Genomic DNA, 22344 nt, shown 5'->3' on the forward strand with positions numbered 1-22344 from the left:
GCAAGTCTGTAAAGCCAAGGAAAGCGGAAGTCAGATCATAAGCACAGTTTTGGTTTCACTTAGTGACCGCTTCACTTAACGACCAAGTTGCCAGTCCCAATTGTGGTCACTAAACAAGGACTCCCTGTATATGTTAGAGCCCAGGAGGAGATAGGACGATCTGCAATCCAGGTCCCGGTGGGCTGTTCTTTCAAGTAGGGACTTTAAATATCTAAGCCTAAAGGGCATACAGTTGACAAAATATGAGTCTTGATGGCTGTTGGCTACTCTTTGGGTAGCCTGGATTACCAGCTGCTGGAAGGAACAAGAGCAAAGGAAAACTTTCTCCATGCTATCCGCCTCTTTGGCACGGCATGCCGAATACTGGGCTCAAAAACCCTCAGTCTGAGTCCCTTTTCATAACAGGGAACTTCCTCCCTTAGAGACAGTCTACCACGGAATACCTGCCACTAAAGAATGACCCAACCTAACCCAAGAGGAGACCTGCAAGTTTCAGAAGATCAATGATAGATCTCTCCAGGAGATTGCCTGGGTTAGATCCAGGGCAGTTTCACTTAAAACAGAAAAAGGATGGTATTAGTGTCAGGGACAACTCTGTATGTGCGTGTGTTTGTTTTCAAGCATGGTCCCTGATAGTTGGGCTGTATGAAGGAGTGCTTTTTAGTCAGTCTCTCTCTTTCTTTCTTTTTCATTCCCTAGCTTGCTTGGATTTTTTTTTAACGGTTTTCGCAGACCAAAGGGAGGTTTCTGAAAAAAGCATGCAAGCGTTTGAGTTTTCAAGAACTCTCCATCAAGCAAGGAGGCAGAAAATCCCCTCGGCCGATAGACCAGGATTGGGAAACTCGGAAGCTTGAATCTTACAAGCTTTCGGTTGGCCTCATCAAGGCATTGCCGGCTCTAACAGGGATTTTAGAAATTAAGTCTTGCCAACCTGTTTCCATGGAGGAATGGGGTCGGGGGGGGGAGAAGACGGACTGGCACTGCCCAACCCTTTGCTCTTTCTGCGCAGAACCCTGCTTGCCAGCCAGGCAGCGCATGGCTAGAGATCAGCCCAAGCATCCAGGTCACGATTAAGCGGTGGCACGGGGGAGGGGGGGAGAATGTGACTGCTCGTGTTTGTGTGCGTGTGTTTGTCCGTGCGCGCGCGCGCGCGCGCCCCCCGTGCGCGCGCACGTGTCTTGCCTTGTCGGGCGCGCAAGAAAGGCGAGGAGGAGGAGAATATTTCCTCTCTCTCTCTTTCTCTCTCCGTAGGGGCGGAGGCAATCGGGAGTAAAGAAGCAGAAGGGGCGGAGCCTCGGCGGATTGTGACGTCCCCCGAATGGGTTACTCTACGTTCTAGAACTCCGCCCCACGTGCGTTCTGGCGGGGGGGGAGGAAGAAGAAGGGAGGGGAGGGAGCGGGGCTGGCTGCGCGGAGCGACGATGGCTGGGAGCGAAAGGGAGCGAGGGGGGAGGGAGAGAAGGAAGGCGCTCGAGCTGAGCTAAGCTGAGCTGATCCCACGTGTGAAAGGATCTGGCTGGTTCGCCGGCTTCTCTCTCTCTCTCTCTCCCTCTCTCTCCCCCCTCCAGCCAGTAATATTCACCGGTAGCAGACAAAAAAAGAGAGAGAGAGGGAGAGAGAGAGAGAGAAAGAAAGAAAGAAGGAAAGAGAAGAAAGCGAAGTGATCGGAGAAAGGGGGCCAAAAGAAGGGGAGAACGAACCCGGGGGGAGGGTGGGGGGTCCTACAACAGGGGGGGCTCTTGTTTCTCTCTCTTTCTCCCTCTCTCTCTCCCCCCCTCTCCGCGGGCTTGAGCCGTCCTTTTTGGCCGCAGTCATGGAGGCGGATGGGAGTCAAGCGATCTCGGGAACCCCCAGCGACTCGCAGCACGACCCCGGGTAAGTTGGCTCCTCCGGCCTTTCCACTTTGCCGGGCGCGCGGGGGACCGGTCTGCCCTGGGCAAACTGGTGGGAGAAGCGCGGAGGGGAGGGGGCGGCGCGGCGCCGGGAAGGGAGAGCCGAGAAGCGGCTCTCTCGCTCGCTCTCTTTTTGCCGGCTCCTCTGCTCTCCCCGCCGCTCGCCCGCCCGCTCTTTCGGAGTTACTCACCTTGGGTGCGTTTGCCTGGGTCTGCCCCCCCCCGGCCCCGCTCCATCTCGGCTTCGCCCCTTCTGGCTTCTCCCCCTCCTCCTCCTCTTCCTCCCCCCCGACCAAAGCAGGCTTAGCTTCCCTCGCCCCCCCCAGCCGCCCCCCCCTTCCACCTCTCCCTTCCTTTTAGCTTTTGTAAGTTACACGTCAAAATGGCCGATCTGACATCTCTGCTTAACTCTGTTATGTTTTCTTCTTCCAGTAAAATGTTTATTGGCGGCCTGAGTTGGCAGACCTCACCAGGTAAGCGGGGGCGAGGGGGTGGGTGTGTGCCGGATGGGGGGCAGCCCCATCTCCCACTCCCTCTCGATCCTGCCTAGCCCAGCCTCCTTTGATAGAGTCTTTGTTGTTATCCCAGGTCAGTTTCATTGGGCTCCTTCCTCGCCATCCCTACCTCCCCCCCCTTTTCCAGCACTCTTTCCCACAAGTAAAGAAACACACGCGTTCCACCCTGCACAAGAGTAAGGTGATGAGCTCTTCTACGTGCTCCAAATAACACTCCTCTTCCCAAGTCCTCTATTCGACCTTAAATTTGTGTGTGCGCACTTTTGAGGGGTGGTAGGCTGGAGGGAGGGGGGAGGAAAAAAAGCAAAGAGTTTTTTTTTTAATTTTCAGGTCATCCATCTGTCCCCCCTCCTACTCTGAGAGAAAAATCAAATGTTGCTCCCTTTCTGAGTGGCTAATTTTCAATGCAGATATGTTTTAAACACTTGCTTCTGTTTTCTTCTCTCTCTCCCTCCTCCCCATTCCCATCTTTGCTTTCATGGGTGCGCTCTCTTTTTCTGCTCCACAGATAATCTTAGAGATTATTTTAGCAAATTTGGAGACATTAGGGAATGTATGGTCATGCGGGACCCAACTACAAAACGCTCCAGGTAAACAGTTTGTCCTCTTTTAAATCAAAGTTTTCTTCCTTTCCTGTGTTTTTATGGAAGTCTGCATGATCTGTGTGCCTAGAACAAGTGTCAGCAATTTTTTAATGTATATTATGTAGTTTAAAACCTCTTTTTTCCTTTGTAAAAACTTTTAAACCACTGCTCCTTCTCTGTTTGAAACTCTTAAGTCTTAAATATAGATGTTGAAAGTAGGAGGCATTTATGTTTTCTGCTGGTGGAAACCTGTTAAATTAAATAGTCTTCCGGAATCTCATTTTCAGAAACTTGCTTCTAACTGTTTGTTGGACTAACCAAAGTAGTTTAAAAGAAAAGAAAAAAAGGAAAAAGGAGAGCCAGTCCCACAGCCCTCTACTTGTGGGTTAAACAAAGCATGAACTGAAGATGGAGAGATTTTGTATGCATGGATTGTGGGGGAAGAGGTGGGAAAGGAGTTAAATTTTGAAGCATGCATAAGTTTTTTATCCACCTTAACCCTAATATATTTTCTGACAAGGGCTGGTGGTTTGCCTCAGAGCAATATGAGAATCTAGGATGCGTCTTATTGTGCATCTTAATATATTTACTGTCTTTTCTTAGTATTTTCTGTGCCTTTTCCCCATCAGCTCTTCTTTGTCTTATTTCAGGGGGTTTGGCTTCGTTACATTTGCTGATCCGGCAAGTGTTGATAAAGTATTAGCTCAACCTCATCATGAATTAGATTCCAAGACGGTATGTTATACAATGTGGTATTGGGGTGTGTGTGCGCGCGTGTGTTTAATGTCTCCATTATTTCCTGCAATATTATGACTGTGACAGACTCATTTAAAGAGACAGTGTCCTTTTGGCTGGGTCTGTTCGAAGGGGTATTGTGGTGGGTTATTAGTGCTGTAGTAATTGTTCAAAAAAATGCCAGGCTATGTTGCTGAACCTGGAGGCTCATTTTCCGATTATATAATGTAAAGAAAACAGATCATCCTCACTCAAATATTACCTAGTTTGCCAGACAGTTTAGTTTTATTGTATTTATTTTTTTCCTTCTGCCAACCTATGCTTAAGCGATGTAGTTTGCAGAAACATGTACTCTAGGCATGTTGCGTGAGTAGAAGGGAATAATTAGAGAAGTTTCTTTATAGATGAGAAAGATGCTACTTTATTTTTGAAGCAGAAGGCTTTAAGGGCGATTTTAAATTGTAGAAACTTTCAGAGTTCCTTTATTCTTTTCCTTAGCCTTCCCCTTCTAGAAAACCAAGGAAGTTATTATTTTTTTCCTAACCTAATAGGAAAGGGCATTTTGAGACTTTGCAACAAGTATGTGAGAAGAGCTACCTTTCAAAGGAAAATTGCAACACTGTCACAGGATCTTTGTTCCTTTCCCGCGGATCGTATCCCATTACAGAAACACTAATTTGGTCTAAGAGGGCATCAATTGCCTGATGCCCCCATCTCTCCACCACTAAATTTCCATTTCTGCATGGTGCCCTTACTCTTCTGTAGCACCAGAAGATCAGTTTGTATTTGGCTAATTCAATTAGTTGCAACTTTATTTCCTTAGCTTAAAGAAACACAAATAAAGGTGATCTCTCTCTTAAACTGTGAGCAGAAGGGAGTTTTTATTTAGTTTCAGTATGGCTGTTGTTTCATCCTTCAAATGCTTTGATTTGCAGGAAAGTGTGTGAAGTTACCCTTTAAACCAAGAACTTTTGGAGAAATTATGGTCTTAAGATTGCTGAGCCTTGCTTTATATGAATCTGTTTTAAAATAAGTGAGATTATCATTTCTATAAGTGCCCTTCTGTGAAGCTTTGCTTTAATCTCCTCCCCCCAAATTCTAATAACTTTGGGTATGTGTCCTGTTGGGCTTGTCTGAGCATGTGACTCATGTTTAAACATTCCCCAATTATTTCATGGTGGGGGGGGAGCCTCCCTATAATCCAGGAGCGGTCCTGAGAAATCAACTTTAAAATAGTTCGGGTAAAAATTCAGGCAGGTGACTTGTTAAAAGTATTGCTCCAAGAAGATATCCTTCCTGGAAGATATTTATGGCTCTTCGTTTTTGTGCACTGCCATGTACGAAGTGTGTGTGTGTGTGTGCGGGGGGGGGGCGCATTTTAGAGGCCAAAAAAAAAAAAAAAGCTGGAACTTGTTCCCAGCGTGCTGATACTTGGTATAAAATGGACAACAGAGAAAAATGGGCCCAGGAGAATGATGAGGCTAGCAAGCCAAGTGAGGAAACCTTGTTTTGTAAATCTGAACTTGGTTACCCTGGTCACTTTGGGGAGGCGAAGGGGGAAAGCTATGGGCTTGCAAACCCTTACAGATAACTTCCTATCCTTCTGTGATGCCAGCCGGATGAAACGGCATCGCTTTGATTCAGGACGTGGGAGCGAACTCCTCTGAGTGAGTTGTCCTGAAATGGGTCTCTCTTCATTGTTTAAAAAAAGCAACAGCCAAAACATTAAGATAAGTTCTTGCCTTGTTAGACCTCTGATAGTTTCTTGTCCTTTAGTACTACTAGCATTTGACCCTGTTTCAACGCTGAGCACAGGAAACAGCTCGGTTTGCTATTGACACGGAAGTTGCCTGCTTTTGTTTATGGTTACGTTAGACGGTTTAGGTAATGGCCATTGGTATCAGAAATAGTCTTATTATTAGTTATTTCCTAGAGGACTTGTAGATACAGTAAGTAGCTTTGTCTCTAACTAACTAATTTTTATTTTTAGTAGCCTCTTTTTTTTCTGTTGGCTGTTCTTTAAATAGTTTACAGGGATACACAACAGGTATAGATCTGCCGAATGGGTCACATCAGGCTGAAAAGTCGGGGAGCTCCCTCCAATGTTGAAAAGATGCCCACCTCTCAGATATTACCCACTCTTTCTTGTGTAAATTTCTGGAAAATTGCTGTGTCTTCTTTTTAAAGTAACAGCTAAAACTTTAAGGGGAGTTAATACGACAGCTGTATGAGGTTTATTTTCCACCCCTCAGCCCCATTTCTAATGTTTTGGACAGTGGGAAATCTACACCTGTTGTATTTCTCTCGTAGCCAAATATCTAGCTAGTGCTGAATATATGTAGATCAATGTTGATCTCTAGGAAAGGGGTAGCTTTCTAGATGAAAGTTTTGTGAGTTTTCTCTGAATGCTTTATGAGCTGTTAAAGTGGCATATAATCAATCACTTCTCAGGTACGTAGCTTTTCTTTTTAAAAACTTTTTATTATTAAATGGAATGACATTTGCAAACTAAGATTTGTTGGTGAGATGATAGCTCTTTGAAACTATCACTTGTATGCAAGTAGCCAAGGTTTTCTTTTGCCTGTCAAAGGCATTTTTTCCTTTAAAAATAGTCTTTATAGCAGAAGTTTGGTTAAGACTCAGTTCCAGATGAAAACAAAAGTTTAGAAGTTGGTAGTTAACAGTTGGCAGAAGGGTTGTTAAGTTTATTTTTTTGAAACTGCGCGTTTATTGTGGACTTGCTCAGTTAACAGTTATATAGAAAGGACTTTTTAACATTTCCCTTTATTTCAGTCAGAACAGCATTAGTATACCTTTTTCATTGATGGAGAGGCTGAAGCCAACTAAAAACAAATTTCACATAACATTAACATGCTTATTGGGTATAAGATTAATTCTAAGAATTCACAAGGGGCTGAGAGAATTCCTATCTCTGCTCAACCTAATTTAACCTCCTTTCTCCAAATTTGTCACTCAAAAGATTCTAATAAAATTATTTGAAGTTTTTATTTCAAAATATTTTGGCCAGCAAATAGAATTAAGACTTAAGAACTTGATGTGAAACAAATTTATAATTCACTGTAGAGCTTACTATTTGCAAAGTGGGCTTTTGATGGCAGGTTTGGAATTTTATTTTATTAGCTTTTTTCAACATAATTGTTGGCAAATCATTTTTTTAGTTATGTGGCAACTATAAATCTGTGGCTTTAGAATGATGGAAGACCATTGTAGCTTTCTGTACTTTGTATTGGACTTTAATTAGGACAGAAAAACTTCTTCTTGCTAATTTTTTTCAAAATAGACTGAAGGAACTTAACAAAAAATAATATGTCTTCAGATGATTTTTTTTTTAAAGAAAGGAAATAGTCAAATCCATTTACATATGGTAAAATCTAAACACGGAAACTTTGTATCAAGTTTTCAAGATTGTGTCTTGTCTATGCATTATATCTTAGGTGGCTATTAAATACAAAATCAGATCCAATCATTCAACCCCATTCGTTTTGTTTTGTTTTTTGCAGCCGTAAAACTCCTTTAAAAGTGGCAGTTGCTGTTTAAATATGCCTCTTAAACTGTGGAGGCGTTAACAGCAGATAAGAAAATAAACACAAATGGACTGAATAATGTGTGTGTTAAAAAAAAAATCAGAAGGATTTTTAGGTAGCAGTTGCTCTTTCCAAAATGTTCATATTTTTAAATATATGTAATAATGCAGATTGTGTCTGACATCCAGGATTTGATGATCTAATTAGCACTAGTTTGAAGAAAGAAAGAGAAATTAGATTTTTTTTTAGTTCCCAGCAGTTAAGTCATTGAACACACACTGATCTTTCGGGTTCTCTGGGTTACGACTTTTCATACGGTCTGTTCAACCGTTAGTCGCCCTGTAAAAATCGTGTACCTGAGAAATGAAGGATTAATGATTCAGTGTAATCTTTTGGGGTTTTTTTGCCTCTTTGAAGAAAATATGCAAATTACGTTGCTTTCCATTTCTTCCCCCCTACCCCCCATCCCACAGATTGACCCCAAAGTTGCATTTCCCCGTCGAGCTCAGCCTAAGGTAAGAAAGAATAATCAATAATGAATTTTAAGGCACGCTGAGAGTTGCATTAGTTGCTGGATAGAGCAGATTGTGGGGGAAGGTTGGGGGGGGCTGGGATGAAAGGAATTTTTTTTTCTTAAAGGTTGACATGACATGCCTTGTGTATCTTAAGACTGGTGAGAAATGCAAGAGAGCTGTGAACGAAGTATTACTCCAGGGTAATCAACTCCTTGTGGGTCCTGTGTCATTTGGCATCGGGTGGTTAAAAAAAAAAACACTTTTGGAGTGGGGGGGTTTCCTCCTCTGAACTTAGTAACAGAATATTGCTCTATTGAGTAGCTGCGATATATTGACAAAGCTGTAAAGGTTTGAAGTTGACTGTGCTGCTTTTCTTTCTTTCTTTTTGGGGAGTGACGAATGTAAAACCATCCCCCCCCTGTTTGTTTTTCTTGGTGCAAAGGAGAAATTGCTGCTTACCCCTTCCCTTTCCCGGTTTCTCTTGGGCGTAACTTGTGAATAGTGCTAGTTCATTAATTCACAAGCTTTCTCGTTGGTAGAGGAGGGTCTAAAGCTTCTGAAAAAAAGACGGAGAAGAAAGAGGCTTTGAAACAAAAGGTCTTAAGTTTGATTGGATGAGTGACCTATTTTCTCCTCCCCCCCCCCACCCCTTAGAGCTGCCTTGTATTATGCTTTGGGCTGCTTGCAAGGACATCTCGGTCATATTCAAAACAGCTTTTGTCCAATGGCTACCTCTTGGTGGGGAGATTGCTGTAAAGCCAACTTTCAGAGTTGGCTCTCTCTCTGTGTTAGGTAGTTGTGAGTTTAAGCAAAAACGTTGTTTTAACTTGGAGCAACTGTTTTTGGTCTGTGGGATGGCTTTCTTTTTAAAATACAAGCTGACATTGTTCTTCTCCATGGGTGAACCACATCTCCCCCCCTGCTCTGAATCTTCTTGCAGTTGGGACTAATTAGCTTTGTCCACTTGGGCCAAAATTCCTGTCTAGGGTATCTCTCCATCTGTTTTCCTGGAGGAGGAAGGCATTGGACCTAATTGATCTGTAGAAGTGAGCACAGGATCGTTTTTCGGTGTCCTGTTGGCTTAGGGAGAAGAGCAGGAGAAAGGTGGGAATAATGAAACATGGAGGGAGGGACAGACCGTAACTAGCAGATTTTTGCACTGCTCTTTTTCAAGGCCGACTGCGAGCACCTAATGTTCCTTTCTTAGAATTTCTGTCTACAACCGTGAATGAATTTGGAGTGTATCATTTGCTGGACTGCTGGCCACATATTTCTCCAGAGTTCTCTTTGACTTTGTTTTCCTCCTCTCCCGCAACTTTCCTTTCGACACGAAAGTTGCCGACCTTTTGAATCTGCTGGGTTCCCGTGCTGATTTACACTGACTTTTTTTCCATGGAGTTATTTATGGTTGCATTCTGCCTGTCGGGTAAGAGGGAGGAGTACAATACTACAGGCACAGGTTAGCAAAGTGTCAAAATGGGATAGAAAGAGACTGCTCCAGCAGAATGTTTCTCAAAAGTTGGGACCTCGTGGTTCTGCAACATCAACCAGGGTAAAAGGTTGACCCAGAAAGGAACAATGTCGAGGTTTTTGAACTCATAACATAGCTGCCTCAAACCCACCTCCAAATGTGGGGTTTTAAAAGAAAAATTATCGCCATTTCTTCCACTTTTTGTGGGGGAAGAACATTATGTATTTAAAATGTTTTCTAACAAAATCTGCCCACCCTCTTAGGGAGACAGGTAAAGGTAACACCACATTAAAACAATTTAGGCATTAAAAACAGCAGAGTAGACAAACATGCTACACAAGACTCTGAAATGCCAGGGCAGAGAATGACATCTTAAGGTGGTACCACATAAATAACAGCGATGTAGCCAGCTGATCTTCAGCAGAGAAAACATTACTAATTAGACTGCAGAGAATTCCAAATATTCAAATCCAGTTCCTTGCCCTGCATATATTTTTGTAAAGGATTATAGTTACATATCGACATTTTAAAATATGCAGCGACTAGAGAAAATAGTGACTAAGATTGGTTGTGTTATTCATGTCATCAGTGTGCTTTTTGAATTAAAAAGAAAATATTTTTTTCAAGTGCACCCTTCACTTGAGGGTCAGTGCTGTGACCTCACTAAAATGGGTAAAAATCTGTTAACCTGGAAAACTTAGGTCCCTAAACCATAGGGAGGATAGAAAGTTCCGCTTTCCTTGGAACTAATAATTATGAATCTGCTTGGGCATGGACATTGCAATATCAGTGTTTCAGTTAAAAGGTCTCCTCTCTCAGCCATCCTGCAAAATAAACCGCTTGTGGGGGGATATAAAAGGATGATAAAACAGAGCGAAATGTATTTCAGTGGAAACAAAATAATTCAGTATGTCACCTGTCTTTTGTAGGGAAAATTCAGTGTCATGGTTAATCTATCAAACCAAACCAGAAACAGACCACAAAGAGTGAAGGCATCACACTAAATCATGATATGGTTTGTTAGATTTGGCTTAGTGTGTAGCAGGGAACCAGCTTGGTTTCGGCTAACCAACATTTAGATCCCAAACTTTGATTAATACTTCCAGAGGAGTAAAATATGGAAGGTCCATGTGCACCATAAAGTCCAACAATGTAGGTATCTAAATTAAAGTAACCCAACCCAGATAGATGGTGGTCTGATCTCTGCTCGAAACATCCAGCACTTCTCAAGGTCTGCTTTTGTATTCTGTTCTCACAATAATTTAGTGCATTTGTTGGTCTTCTTTCTGTGGTGTAATTAATCTTTACAGCAGTGTTTTTCACACTTGGCAACTTTAAGATATGTGGACTTCAACTGCCAGAGTTCCCCAGCCAGTATGTTGGCTGGGGAATTCTGGGAGTTGAAGTTCATACATCTTAAAGTTGCCAAGTTTGAAAAACACTGCTTTAGAGTAAAGCAACGCGTGTGGTTTGTTAATTTTGAAAAGGTGTCAATCCAAAGTTGATGCAGGTCTTGCCCCATCCCTCCTTTTCTGCCTTTTGGAAGCAGGGATTATAACATGCCATTAAGTATCCATAACTCTGGTTTGGCATGAATTGAGTTAATGAGTTTGACAAGCTTTAAGGTACATAAATGCTTCAGTGTTCTTGTGCTATTTATTCATTCCAGGTGACACTGGTTTTCACAGGTTTTGGCACGGTTAGACGAGAGGTACAGGCCTGAGAGGGTGCAGATGGCAAAAAGTTGAGGAATGCTCCTGATTGGTTAGGAGAAAGTGTTTGAATACTGCAAGCATGGAGCAGATTAGGCATTTCTGCATTATGCCCATTGATTATGTGTGTCAACTGGATTGAAACTTTTTTTCAAGTCTGCAAATTTAGGAGACTATTTCAGTAAAAATATGACTTGCTGATTTTTTCCCCATCTCCAATAATAAAGTACGTATGTTGCTTCCACGCTGAACGTAATGGGAAAGAAAAGCGCTCAGCTTTTGGTCTGCGTGAGGATTCTGACACAAATCAAAAGGTTTGATTTAAATATGAAACTGGGCGCTGCCGAAATACATCTTTTATGAAAGAATCTCACTTTTGTGATTTTTATCCCTTCTTTGCCTTTGTTTGAAAAATATCAGTGTTAATCTCATTTAGAAAGGCGCTTGCAGTGTTCATAATGTAACTACTTCATTTTTTTTGAGCGATGATTTCTCTGCACTCAGTACAAACTTTCATTTTAGGCTTTGATTCCAAGGTCTGGAGTTTTGGTAACATAGTTTTCCCCCTTCTGTGCCTATCTTCCGACTGCATTAATAGCTCAAAGCTGCAGTGAAAATATTAAAACATATGTCACGTTCCGTATTCAGCCTCGGTTTCCCTGGATGGAAAACCCATACTTTTATCTTGCACCTGTCTTTTGAAAGTTTCTCCCTCTCTATCTGTCCTGACTTGGCAAAGTTTGTGTTTTAATAAGAGCTTGTTATGAAAATTATATGTAAAACGATGCTGAAGACAAATGAATAGCCCTTAACAAGGGCAGAATGGACTTGAATGTTATTGCCACGGCTTTTCCTAACTATAAATATATGCACAGGCTTTTGTTTAAGATCAGTTGCCTAAATAAAGCTTTGGCTCTGAAAAGTTAATTTGTCTTAGTTTAAATAGTCAGTGTTTGCTTTTAGAACGCAAAAGTTCAACTGAATCAGTTGATGGTTGAATTTACGGAAATGTTATCGTTCATGAAATACCGCTTCAGGTGTGAGTGAACTCACTAGGCCTTGACCCCAAAAGATTTGCAACCTTAGCCTTCCTCTTTGGGGATGATAGTGATCTTTAACACAAGGTTGTGTATATTTGCAGTATAACTCTGGGTGATACGAAATGAGCACTAGAGATATTTACGGGTTTCATGGTTCTTTATTACCTCCGATTTTTGCCCAGGCATTTTTAAATGACCAAAGCACCGTGTGTTAAATTTTCTCTGCAGTTTATGACTTATCTGCAGGAATTTTCTCGCAATGCCATGTAAAACGGCTTTCCTTAGATAGTATGGATGTAACTTACAGAGAAGTGGTGAGCAGTTCAGGGCTTAGTGTAGCCTTGCAAATTATTCCATAAAAATAATTTGCTTGCTCATATACACAATTCAAGGGTTTTAAGTGGGGCTCAGATCTGATCCCATAACATGCATTTTGGACTGTCTTTGTTAGTTATCTGGGGAAGTATTTAATCTTTAAAGCTTTTTAAGAACCAAGCACCAGGATACTTATGAATTGTTTTTCTCCATATGGATTTGTCCAAGCTTTAAGTTTCTTGTCTGCCTTTGTAGTGTGATTTATAATGACCTGAACGTGTTGGGTAGGTACGTGTGACTCTCTGGATTTGGAGGAAAGCTGCAGGGTCCTCCTCTAACAGGACTTAGCTAATCAACCATAGTGATCTCAAGCCTAGTGGTGTAATTTAGTATAAACTCTGTTCAGAAAAGATCTGATTAAATTGTGGCTGAGGATAGTGATCTGGTTTGTATTACTGAGACCTGAGTTTGTGACAGGGAGGAGCTGATCTCATCCAACTGTGCCTGTTTGTGGTGGGGAGCCTATCATATTTGCCAAGGAATTTCATGACCTGCAGCCAAATTTGAGGGCCTTCATCTTGCGTTAGGTAATAAGGATAGAGTGGGTGTATTACAGGTGTGTTGCTGTCTTGATGTACTGCTGACCAGGTTGGCTCGGTTGTCCCTGGGGAGCAGCAATGCTGCAGGACTCCTGAATTATGAGGACTTCCGTTCCCTCCATCATGGCTGCTATTGTCTTGGGATTTCACAGTCTCCATGATAACTGTGAGAATGTTCCAGTTTATCAGGCCACACGTAGATCTTTCCTTCTGCTCATGAGAACAATAATCTGAAGATAGGAAGAGCTCTACTAATCCCTTTGTCATGGTCAAGGATTAATCAGTTCAGAATTAAACATTCCCCCATCCCTCTGGCTTGGGGTTAATTTATCCCTGAAAATTTATGGAATCCAATAGATTCCTCAATGCTCTGGGGGATTTAATGAGTTGGTTATCCTACTGAGAAACATGTTGCATACTGGCAAGGTAAGAGTGGCAATCAGTATTTGTTTGTTGGAATTAAAAATCTACCATTTCTCTTAGAGCTCAGGGTAGCAGAGTTGAGGGACTCAGCCTAACAACTCTGTGAAGTAGGTAGGGCTAAGATGTTAACTGGCCTGATGTTAGTCAATGAGTTGATTTTATTTCTAGCACTCTGATACATGGGATTTGCAGTCAGTGAAACAAGTCAGATAACATGAGAACTTACTTCATGGAGAGAACTCTTTTATGTACTACAGATTTAAAAGACATAGCTGAAGTCCTGTGGATAGTTTGCCCATCCTGGATGAGTCACAATTCCTCTGAAGGAGCAGGTTTGTACCTTGGGGATGATTATAGAACCATTCTTGTTGATAGGAGTCCAAGTGGTTGCAGTGACCAGGGACATTTTTCTAACTTCACTTTTTTATTGCATTCTGTAGGTACATAAGCTATACTTGTTCTCAGCTACTTGGATATATGCTGTGGTAATTTCACATCTCTTGGGTTTGCTCTTTTATGTGCTCAGAAAGACATCACTAGTTTAAAATGTAGTGGCAAGGTCATTCCATTGGTAGATGACTTGCTACGGGCCTGGTTAAACTTTGGGTATTAACCTAGAAAGCACTTAAGCAAAACTAGGACTAAGTTGTCTGAAGAAATGGTTGCCCAACCATAGCAGTCACTGGATTTAGTTATTATTCATTTGGCATTAACTGGGAAGAGAACTTTTTCTGTTGTGGCATCCAGATTTGAGTTCCTTCTAGGCTAAGCTGGAAATGCCTTGTCTTCCGTGTTTGAGAGCTCACTGCATTGCTGTTCTTCTGTGATAGGATTCACAGATTGTGAACCCAGCCATTTTGGTTTGTGAACCAATGTTTATGATTTAGTTCAAGGTAAATCAAATTGATCAATCATGCTTAATAAAATCATGGCTTAGTACCATTTGGGAACAGAATAGAATATATATATTTTTGTAAATTGGGATTTTACATACCTCTTGGAGATAACATTGTGTAACAGGTAGTACATGAATCTCACATCCACTCAGATGGCACAACAGGCGTGGTGCTGTGGATCTCTTTGTCAAAATCACAGGTTGGTTGCGGTTGAGCTGAACTCGCAGATGCTCTAGTGAGGGTGCCTGAAAATGGGCCTGACAAAAATGGTGGCAGGAGATCAGGGCATAGCTTTGGGAAGAAGTAAGGCTTGATGATTGGGACGTTCTGCCTCGCTGATCAAACTAAAATGGTCTGCCTTTCCCAACCTTAGGCCCTCCAGATATGAGACATCTGGGAACTGTAATCCCAACCCAATTATAGGTTATTTATTTATTTATTAAATGTGTATACTTCCACAGCCTCCAAGGACTCTCAGCAATTAACAGCAGAATAAAAACTGTACAATACAATAATAATTAAAATGTCCCTGGTCAAATAAAAGTCAAAAGAGTAGGGGGAACAACTTTTGTACACCAGCCATAGAGTGGATGTCATCTCTGTGTTCTGGCTGTCAGTGGTTTTCTAGGATCTCGAAGTCAGGTTAGCCCTATAGCTAACCTGTTAGTGTTCTGGAAGTCCCTCAAGACCTGGTTATGTCACCAGGCCTGGGGGGACCCAGGGAACCAATAACATCTTAAGGTGGCTCCATTATTGATATATTCTCTCTCTCCATTCCTGTGGTTTGTACATTTTACTTTTTAACATATTTTACATTTAATCATGATTGCATTTATCTTTTTATAATGATTGTATTTATATAATTGTTTTTTATTTGGTTGCTGTACACCACCCAGAGTCATTTCTTGCGAGATGGGCGGCTATACAAATTCAACAAATAAATCTCAGGAAAGCGTTTGGAATTAAAATTAGGATCTTTTCCATGCAAAGCAGGAGCTTTGCCTCAGAGCTATGAAACTCCACCAAAGGTTCATGCAAACTATTTCTTTTACTAGATGCACAAATAAATTAGTTACAGGCTAATGAGAGGCTAAAATTTAACAGGTGGTTAGTTAAATGATCATTGACCATGGATTTGCACCTGTCCATTCTTAGCCATCCCTTTTAAATGCTTCTGTTAAATTGAAATGGGATTAGGAGTGGGAACTTACACAGTTGTAATGTTTGGAAAAATGGTTGCTCTGGTGAATTGTTTTATTTAAAATAACCTTACTACTTCCAATGATGATAGGCATATAGATTAGAGGAGTTACATTTGGTTTTTTTTCCATTTGAACAACGTTTTGATTTCTGAACCAATAGGAAAGATGCTTCTCTAAATGGATTTTCCTGTTGTGTAAGCTAATTTTTTTTACTTCTTGTCCTTGAAGATGTTGTTGAACTACAGTTCTCTTCACTTGCTTGTGGCCATTCCGACTAGGTTTGAAGTTCAAGAACATCTTAAAGAACGATTCACAGAAATTGCTATTACAGTTCCTACAATTCTTGGTCTTGGAATTATTCACTACTGTACTACTTTTAATGATTTTTTTTCCCTTCCGCAACAGAGTAAGCCAGAGAAAAGGCACACAAACTGCTAGACTTGAGTAAGATAGCAATATTTCCCCTTGTTAAGGGGATCTTTCTAGGTAACACTGGCTCTGGAAAATAATGTATCTTGCCTTTTATTTCTTATGCTCAGATGTGAAGGTCATCCTCCCTCCCAGGAGGAGGCTATCTGCAAATTCCGTAGGCCCCTATGTTGTGCAAAAGTACAAAAAATCTAAGTGGGAGGGAGGAGGAAATCTTAAGAGAGCAACAACCCCCCCACCCCCCAAATAAGCTAGCCTGGGTCTGAAATGCAAAATGCTAATTTTGGGAAAAGTACAAAGGAGAGTGCCAAGAAAGTAGAGGGACATGATTGGCTGAGTATGCGCAGGAACAGTGAATAAGACTCAGTCCATTGTGTACATATAATGCTGGGATAGGGAACTGATGGTCATGGGTCCTGTTGGGATTATATTTCTCTCCTGCTAGAAAGATGAGAAGGACATTGGTGGGGATCAAGAGGGTTGGACAGAAGACGTGTACAAGCAGTTTTGTTGCTGAGACAGGAGTGAAGGGGAAGGACTGTGGACAAGGTTCTTCTCTGCTGCTTTTACGCTTCCCAATGTCATCGGTTGAACAATCAGCCATGATCACCCTCAGGGTGGGTCTGGCTAATGACTGATCTAAAAGCATCAAATTCATTTAGTTTTCACTCCTAGTGACAGCGCAGTTAATGATAATAGATTCTTTTTTTCATTTCTTTTTTGGCCTGTTGCCTTGTCTTCCCTGTTTTCTCCCTCCCCCCCCCACCCCCCTATTGCTGAGAAATCAGCATTACTCAGAAAACACGAGTCTTATTTTTAGCAGGGAAGCTGGAAATAGTGTAACACAGCATGTGTCTTTGGTATTGCTTTGGAGAAGGGAAATGGAATTAAGCATCGTTTCTTTCTTATTTTTTTTTCTTTTTTAAATCTGCTTTCGCAAATAATGGCTTTAGGCCAATACTTTTAAGTAGCTGTAGGAGGGGGGAAAATCTCCAAAATGTTTCTGCGTGGAAACTCCTGATATGCGCAGGATTCGGCAGCCATTCAGCAGGGGCTCAGAGTGGCTGTTGTAATCGTGTGCCATGCGCTGAATCTTGTACGTGGTAACATGAGCTGCTGGTAGCTGGCTATGAGAGAGGATCATCCAGAGCGAAAGGTGTGAAGCGTTAGTGAAATGCACAGCCTTCAGCTCCTGACCCCATATCATGTTCCACCAGAATTCCCAAAACAGAAGCTAAAGTGATGGCCTTCTGTTTAATTTGAGGACTGAAAGCTAGGCTTGGTCTTGGATCACCACTGAAAGATGGCCAATGTTGAGTTCTAGGAAGGTGCGATCCATGTTCAAATGAACTTTTATAGTGGGCAGTGGCTTTTTTCTTATCTCTGAATCTACCCTACACGTAACCTCAACTTGTTTGTTGGGTTTGGGAAATTGTCTCCCAACAATCCTGTTGCCAACTTTTTTAAAGTTAGAGAACTTGAACGAGTGTGAGTTTTGTCACTTCTAAGACTGTAAAGCTGGGGAAACAACTTTTTACTTTTGGAGGCCATAGTAGAGTTCTGCTAAATCATAATGTATATTGTTCTTATTATTTGATATTGCTTGTTATATTTTTGTTACTGATGTCTTACAGTATATTTTTATTCTTACGGCTTTTTAAAGTTTTGTAAACTGCCTAATGTTTATGGGGATTGAAGTAGTAATAAATTGCGTATATGCATCAATAAATAAATGTGGTTTGTAAGCAGGTCAGAATCTTCTTTGTACTTGGTGTAATACGCTTGGAACAACACTTCAAAGAGTATGCAGGACCTGACAAAAGCAAAAAAAAAAATGATTATGTAAATTGTTATTTGAGAGCTGGTTTGGTGTAATGGTTAAGAAACCAGGAGACTGTGAGTTTTAGTCCTGCCGTAGGGATGAAGCCAGCATACTTTAATATAAATTATATAAGTACATGTTAATATAAATTAATGTTGCCAATGAGTTGTCCAGGTCTTTATGATACCTAAATAATGTGATTTTTCTTGAATTAGGGAGGTCATAATAAAATGAATCTTCAAACCTGCACTGCCAGTTTAATTCATCCTTAATTTCTAGTAAAACAACTTCCTTGGCCATCATTCTACAATACAGCAAGATTCTTTCGATGTAGCTTTGCATTTTTTCCTGTATTTTTTCCAGATGTTCTCAGTTGCTTTGGTTTGATCATCATGAGTCTGATGCCATGACATGTCAATAGATTCCATTCAGTGTATACTCTGCTTTCTTTGTTGGATAATTGTTTGATGTTCACTTGGATTAATCAAGCAATGCTTCATAAATCACCTTGGAAAGGAATATACAAGAAGCTTGTATTATAGAGTTTTTGGTGGTAGTGGGTAGCACCCTTCCTCCCCAAGATGTTGGTAACCAAAGGCCATATGGCATGTCAGTGTTTCATTAACAGCTAAAGATTCACGGAGCAGGAATGTAGCAGTACATAAGAACATAACTGTTGCCCTGCTGGATAGGACCCCTGGCCCATCTAGTCCAGCAGTCTGTTCTTACAGTGGCCAACCAACTGCATAAGGAAGCCTACTGGTCTCCCAGGAGATAACCTTCAGAGGCAGTCCCAATGCCATCAAGACTAATAGCCATTGATCCCCATGATTTCCATGAATCGGTCCAACCCTTTTTTGAAGCCAGCCAGTCTGGTAGCCAGCACCACATCTCATGGTAATTAGAATTCCAAAGTTGAATTATGCATTGTGTCACAGGCAACCACCACTTACTGTGAGTATAGGAAAGGAGGGGACACATTACAGTTACATTGTGTAACGGAAATGCAGAAAAAGAGGGTGCTGGGTTTGAACAAAAGGAAGATATAAATTTGAAACTCAGTGGCTATCCACTGCTTGTCATGGCTGTTCTTGAATTAGCAGTTCTTGAATTAGTATTTAGTCTGAACTCTGCTGTGTTGTGGGAAGTTTCAGCCAGGTTCATGCCTGCCTTAGTAGGACCTGACAAGGAACATGGAATGACCAATGCTTGGGGACCATACTTGGATGGGATACAACTTGTTTATTGACTAGGAAGCATAATTTCTGTTGTTTCTGTAGCTTTCAAACCAGAGTTACATATTTCAGGTTTTCCTCAGCTAATGTGATCTGACATAAACAATAAGCCGCAAAATATATAACCTGGGAGTGGTGACTACAGTTACATAGGCTGTTATCTTTCTCTTTAAATTTTATCTTTTGAAATATTCCAGTGCAAACTCTTGTTTCACTTTTTAGTGTTGATTTTATGTTGAGATACTTGTTGAGTTGATTCTTTGTGGCCTCTCTCTTTTGGAATGATGGTAGTGGGGTCATCCTAATCTTACAAATGTTTGCTTTGTGAAAGCTCAGCAAGGGGCGGTCCACCACGTTCCTGACCATCCACTGTACTGGAGAATTAAGGTGGCTTTTGATTTGTCCTTTGATTTCCTTTCTCATCAGTGTTCTTGGAATCACTAGATGACACTTGGCTGCAGGTGAGAAGCACCTTTTGATAGAGTAAAAACATATTTTGTTGATAATAACAGAAACCACTGTACACAAAGCCCGATGACGAATGTGATTATTAAACGGCAAAGTTGCATGCATCAGTTTTCTCAAAAGGCAATATTTTTGACATCCAGGGACTCTTCCTTCTTTTTTTTGGCCAGGTTTTCTATCCAAACCATCTTGTGTTTTGCAGAGGAGCACACTCGCCTCTCTGGTGAAATAGTTTCAGAGAAAATAAGTAGTGGAGGGCAAGCTGTCATTCAGAAAAGCTGGCCTGCCATTTCAGATAGTTTCTATGATTTTTTACAGCTGTCTTTAAATATCTAAAAAGCTGTCACCCTGAAAATGGAGCAGGTATATTCTCAGTGGATCCAGTGTGTATGGAAATTGCTAGTGTTTTTTTTTCTTGCTGAATATTAGAAAAGTGTTTGGTAGTGTGGTATTCTTGAGCGTCTGGGCCCCTTCTGAGATGCTTTTCCATCCTATGATTGATCGATTTGCATCGAGGCCATTGTATGACATTCTGCATGGTGGCGCTTGGGGCTCAGGGAGTTTGCTAAGAGAAAAGTTCGGCTGTGGAAAAATCCTTCTAGAAGAGGTGGTGAATTTAAATAGAGATTGAATAGCCATTTATAAAGATTTATATAATGGGGAGTCTAAACTGGGTGATTCTCCAAATCCTTTCCAATATCTATGATTTTGTCTTCCTTCAAGAAATTTCTGAGAAGCCTTTAAGAATCTTTGGTTTCTCCAGAGCATAATTTAAAACCTGTCTCTGTAATGAACCCAACTAGGAGTGTAAGAGTCTCCTGTGAGAACAAGATTTTGTTCGCATAATATGCCAATGAGTCATAATGTAGTTTGATTGGTTTTGACTTAAGCATCTTGTTTAAAAATCAGAATTGTTAAAGCAGCAGCTTTTCGGCTCTGTTGAGGTGCTTTGTGGAGCCGAATCTCACATACTTTGGGTGTGTGATGAGAGTGGATGATGGACTAGAAAAAGTGATCATGCTTGGCAAGGTTATTTGTTGGACTATAAGACACTGTTCAGAATGGTGAGAATTTACCTATGCAGTTACTAGGGGCTGAATCCATCTCAATGGTACCTAGCCATTATTTAAAGCTAGCCATTCTAGCTTGTAAATCACTGTTTATTATTGTGTTGTATCAACCCAATCCACTTCTAAGTGCCATTTCAGTTGGCATGTTATGATGCTAATATAACCCTCAGTTGCCTTGATCTTTGTGTGCATTAACTGACATGCCCCTTATTTTTTAAAAAGTATATCTTACTTGGTAATAAATGAACTTAAATTCATTCAGTTTAAAACAAAAAACAAGAACATGATTTAAAAAGTTATCCCTGGAATGCAGTCTCTAAGACAGTTGCGTAATATTTTGATCTTAGAAACCTGGAGACAACCATGTGAAATTTATGTTTCCAGAGCTTGGATAAATACAAAAAGTGTAATGCTTGTAGCCTGACCCTAGACAAGAAGATGGAGCTTGTGGCATGCCATCCTTGTAGGGGGTGTGCAGTGTTGCTGCCTTTTGATGTTAGGTACCCCCCACTGCCACTCCAGTCATCACAGAGCTAGAGAAAGACCATCGGTGATCCTGATGGACAAGTGTTGGGGCCAAGTGGTTATTTGAGATTGCCGAGTGCAAATTGTATAGGCCGTGGAGCAGAGGAACAAAACCCGAGATTTTGCCTGCATTGAGTGTTGTCCCCAAAACTTCTCCAAAAGCTTCTACTGAATGTAGCTATTAGTGTGACAGAACTGAGAAAAAAAATGATTAAATATTAACCCTTGTTTGTTTGATTTACTTTAAATTAGAATTGTGCCTGAAAATGAGCAGGAACCTGTTTTTCAGCTAGCAAGATTCAGATCCTGGCCATGTAAACAAGCTGCAGCATTTAGAGTGTCAGTCTGCCCACTCTCTGTGGCTCAACTTTTCTTTCTGCCTTCCTAACCTTCATTAGGGCAGCCTTGAACTGGACCCTTGTAGTATCCTTGAAGTTTCACTCTGTGTATTCTGCAACATTTGTTTGTGGTTCTAATCTGATTACCGCTAGGAATTGTTATGGTGTCTTGCTGAGTGAAAGCGTGCAAAACTTCTGTCACTTGAGGCTGGCCTTGTTATTTCATGAGAGTGAACAAGTGCCAGGAATGGTAACTTTGAAAATATCCCTGTTGCTAAGAACAGATGCCCTTAGTTCTGCTGTGCAACGCATAGTCTTATAGCTCCTGTGAATTCCTTGTTAACTTTTTTTCAGAAGACAACCCCAACTGCTTCACTTGCTGGTAGCTTCTATTACTACTACGACTAATTTTTTAAAAAAAATTATTAGATTTTTGCTTTTAATAACCAGTTTTTATTGAATCCAGCATTTTTACCCATCAGTTAGAATCAGGGACGGAACGACATATATGTTTTGTTAACTATGTCTAAAATGAAAAAAAGAAGCATAAAAGTGCTAAAGTTGATCAAGTCACACTTAGTTGTGTTCAACTACGGATACCAGGAGGAGAATATGGGCAGCTTTCTGGAGAAATCATAGCATGGGAAGGTTGGTTGCTTGGTTGGCCAGATCTTTCAGAGTGGAGCAAGAAAAGAAAGAGTCTGGAGGCAAACTACATATTACACACACCTTTTTCAATGAAAGTAGTTGCAGCACTTTGAAAGGGCATCTTTCTTTTATATAATTGCTGTTTTGAGTTCCTGCTGGTGCCTACATTTTATAGGAGACATTTGGAAAGGTGACTAGTCTGTTTTGCACTTTTTCAGTGTGTAAAACACATCCACTAGCAACGTTCTCCCCTCTGTCAGGACAGTAGACCTTTGCCAGGCCGTGCCTTGGATTCTGTCCTGGAGTTACTATGGTTGGATGATTTTTTAAAAATCTAATTGGGCAGTTTGTCTTCTTTTGTCCTTAAT

The 22344-nt window shown here is 41.1% G+C and overlaps 1 protein-coding gene across 10 annotated transcripts in view; it reads left to right on the top strand.

Moving 5' to 3' along the window:
* Nucleotides 1–1405: 1405 nt before the first annotated feature.
* MSI2 (musashi RNA binding protein 2) overlaps nt 1406–22344 on the top strand; it is a 509931-nt gene continuing 488992 nt past the window's right edge. For 2 of the 10 annotated variants that reach the window (XM_088152524.1, XM_088152529.1), the window contains exons 1-5: nt 1411–1875; nt 2325–2365; nt 2916–2997; nt 3642–3726; nt 7745–7786. In XM_088152524.1, the coding sequence (XP_088008650.1) occupies nt 1814–1875; nt 2325–2365; nt 2916–2997; nt 3642–3726; nt 7745–7786 (312 nt within the window). In that variant the 5' untranslated portion in view covers nt 1411–1813. Of the gene's footprint in view, nt 1876–1980; nt 2089–2324; nt 2366–2915; nt 2998–3641; nt 3727–7744; nt 7787–22344 lie in introns of those variants that run through there. The other 8 variants (XM_088152520.1, XM_088152522.1, XM_088152519.1 and 5 more) reach the window with 8 other exon arrangements.

The sequence above is a fragment of the Python bivittatus genome, unplaced genomic scaffold, assembly GCF_059951505.1.
Source record: "Python bivittatus isolate LINGU-HERP-01145 unplaced genomic scaffold, Pbiv_v1 ctg000690_np1212, whole genome shotgun sequence".
NCBI classification, from domain to species: Eukaryota; Metazoa; Chordata; class Lepidosauria; order Squamata; family Pythonidae; genus Python; species Python bivittatus.